The 1,824-nt window shown below is 38.5% G+C and overlaps 2 protein-coding genes across 2 annotated transcripts in view; both read right to left on the bottom strand.

The window, feature by feature from the left end:
* Nucleotide 1: 1 nt before the first annotated feature.
* On the bottom strand, nucleotides 2-1,395 carry LOC107088206 (protocadherin alpha-4-like; the record flags this gene model as incomplete). The annotated part of the gene is made up of 1 exon (XM_015380228.1): nucleotides 2-1,395. A coding segment is annotated over exon 1 (969 nt), but the record flags the coding sequence as incomplete, so codon positions are not given.
* Nucleotides 1,396-1,590: 195 nt separating this feature from the next.
* Nucleotides 1,591-1,824, bottom strand: part of LOC107088205 (protocadherin alpha-8-like) — a 6,071-nt gene continuing 5,837 nt past the window's right edge. Inside the window, exon 3 of the mRNA XM_015380226.1 lies at nucleotides 1,591-1,676. Within this exon, the coding sequence (XP_015235712.1) occupies nucleotides 1,591-1,676 (86 nt within the window). The remainder of the gene's footprint in view (nucleotides 1,677-1,824) is intronic.

Below are 1,824 nucleotides of genomic sequence, written 5' to 3'. Positions count from 1 at the left end.
TGTCATTCTGATCCAGAATAAACACTTTCACTGTGACATTGCTGCTCAATGATGGGATTCCAGAATCAGTGGCAACAACTTGGAACTGGAAGGTTTTCAGGGTTTCAAAGTCAAAACTTTTAAGTGCCATTATATCTCCATTTTCAGAGTTTATGTTGACAAATAATATCATGGAGCGTTCATTACCTGCGGTCCTCATAAGGCTATATGTAATTAATGCATTTTCTCCTTCATCACGGTCAGAAGCTTGCACCGAGCACAACAAGCTTCCTGTTGGGTTATTTTCTGGGACATAAAAAGTATAAACACTCTCTAAAAACTCAGGGCTGTTATCATTGCTGTCAGATAGTTGTAGACTTATTTTCTTTTGAGACATCAACGGTGGGACACCTGCATCCTTAGCTATTATTGTAAGATCATAAACATTTTTTTCTTCTCTGTCCAGCTGAGATTTGGTGACTACTGCGAACATGTTATCTTGGATTGATGGAGTTAGCTTAAATGGTGTTTCATCAGCAATATAGCTCATTACTTTTCCATTAATACCAGAATCCAAATCAGTTATGCTTATGAGTGCCACTGTTGTTCCTGGTCTGGAGTCCTCTGAAACTGTTCTTGATAAAGAGGCCACTTCAATTTCAGGAGGATTGTCATTAATGTCTGCAATTTTAATGATAACATTTTTATATGTTTTAAATGGAAAAAATCCTTTATCAGAGGCTTGTATGTCAATGTCATAGCTATCCTTTTCTTCAAAGTCCACCTGCCCTTTTACTATGATCTCGCCAGTAGCAGAGTTAAGACTAAATAGCTCTTTGACTTTATCTTTGACATCACTGCCAAAGGAATAAAATACCTCTCCATTTGAGCCAGTATCCAAATCTGTTGCATTAACTTGGATGACTGTGGTACCCACTGGAGCGTTTTCTTGTAGAATTGCTGAATATGTATTATTAATGAAGACTGGCATGTTGTCATTGACATCGATTACATCAATGTGTATTTCAACTGTACCAGTCTTTGGTGGAGTCCCACCATCTATAGCCTTCAGCAGCAGTTTCTGGCTACTTTTAGTCTCCCTGTCTAACTGCCTTTGTAGCTGCAAAATTGGTGTTTTGCCATCCCTACCACGATCTTTAATTTCAAGTCGGAAATGCTCATTCTGACTAACTGTATACTGTTGAACAGAATTTGTACCACTATCTGGATCATATGCCTTTTGTAACTGATATTTTGCTCCTGGCAATGCAGATTCTGAGATCTCCAGTCGCTCAGTTTTCTCAGGAAATGCAGGAGAGTGGTCATTTAAATCAGTTATCTCTACTGTAATATAGCTTATTTCAAGCGGATTTTCCAGAACTGTTTTGAGATTGATTAAACATGCATTTTCATCTTTACATACCTCTTCTCTGTCAATTTGCTGCCTAGAGTAAAGGGCACCGTCGTTCTCATTTATATCAAAAAGAGGTTTAGACAAGCCAGACATAATACGAAATCCCCTCCTTTTCATCACAGACACGTCTATTCCTAAATCCTTTGCTACGTTTCCAACAAAGCTTCCCTCCTTGACCTCTTCTGAAATCGTATATCTCAGTTGCGCCGAGGCAGAGATGACACATGAAAGCCAAACCCAAACAGTAAGCAGTGCACATCGTTGTCGCCATGAATCCCATCCTCTTTGTTTCATGTCGTGAAGGGTAAATAGAAATCCAAATGTACCCATGATTTTCCACTTCCCCGGGATTTTTTTGTTTGTTTGTTTGTTTTTAAAGAAAAAAATATGAATGAGCGTCACAAATCCATTATTTCACGAAAAACGGTATG

Source organism: Cyprinodon variegatus, unplaced genomic scaffold (assembly GCF_000732505.1).
Source record: "Cyprinodon variegatus isolate N-32 unplaced genomic scaffold, C_variegatus-1.0 Scaffold210, whole genome shotgun sequence".
Lineage (NCBI taxonomy): Eukaryota > Metazoa > Chordata > Actinopteri > Cyprinodontiformes > Cyprinodontidae > Cyprinodon > Cyprinodon variegatus.
The sequence above is the reverse complement of the archived record's forward strand: the minus strand, read 5'-3'. Positions and strand labels throughout refer to the sequence as shown.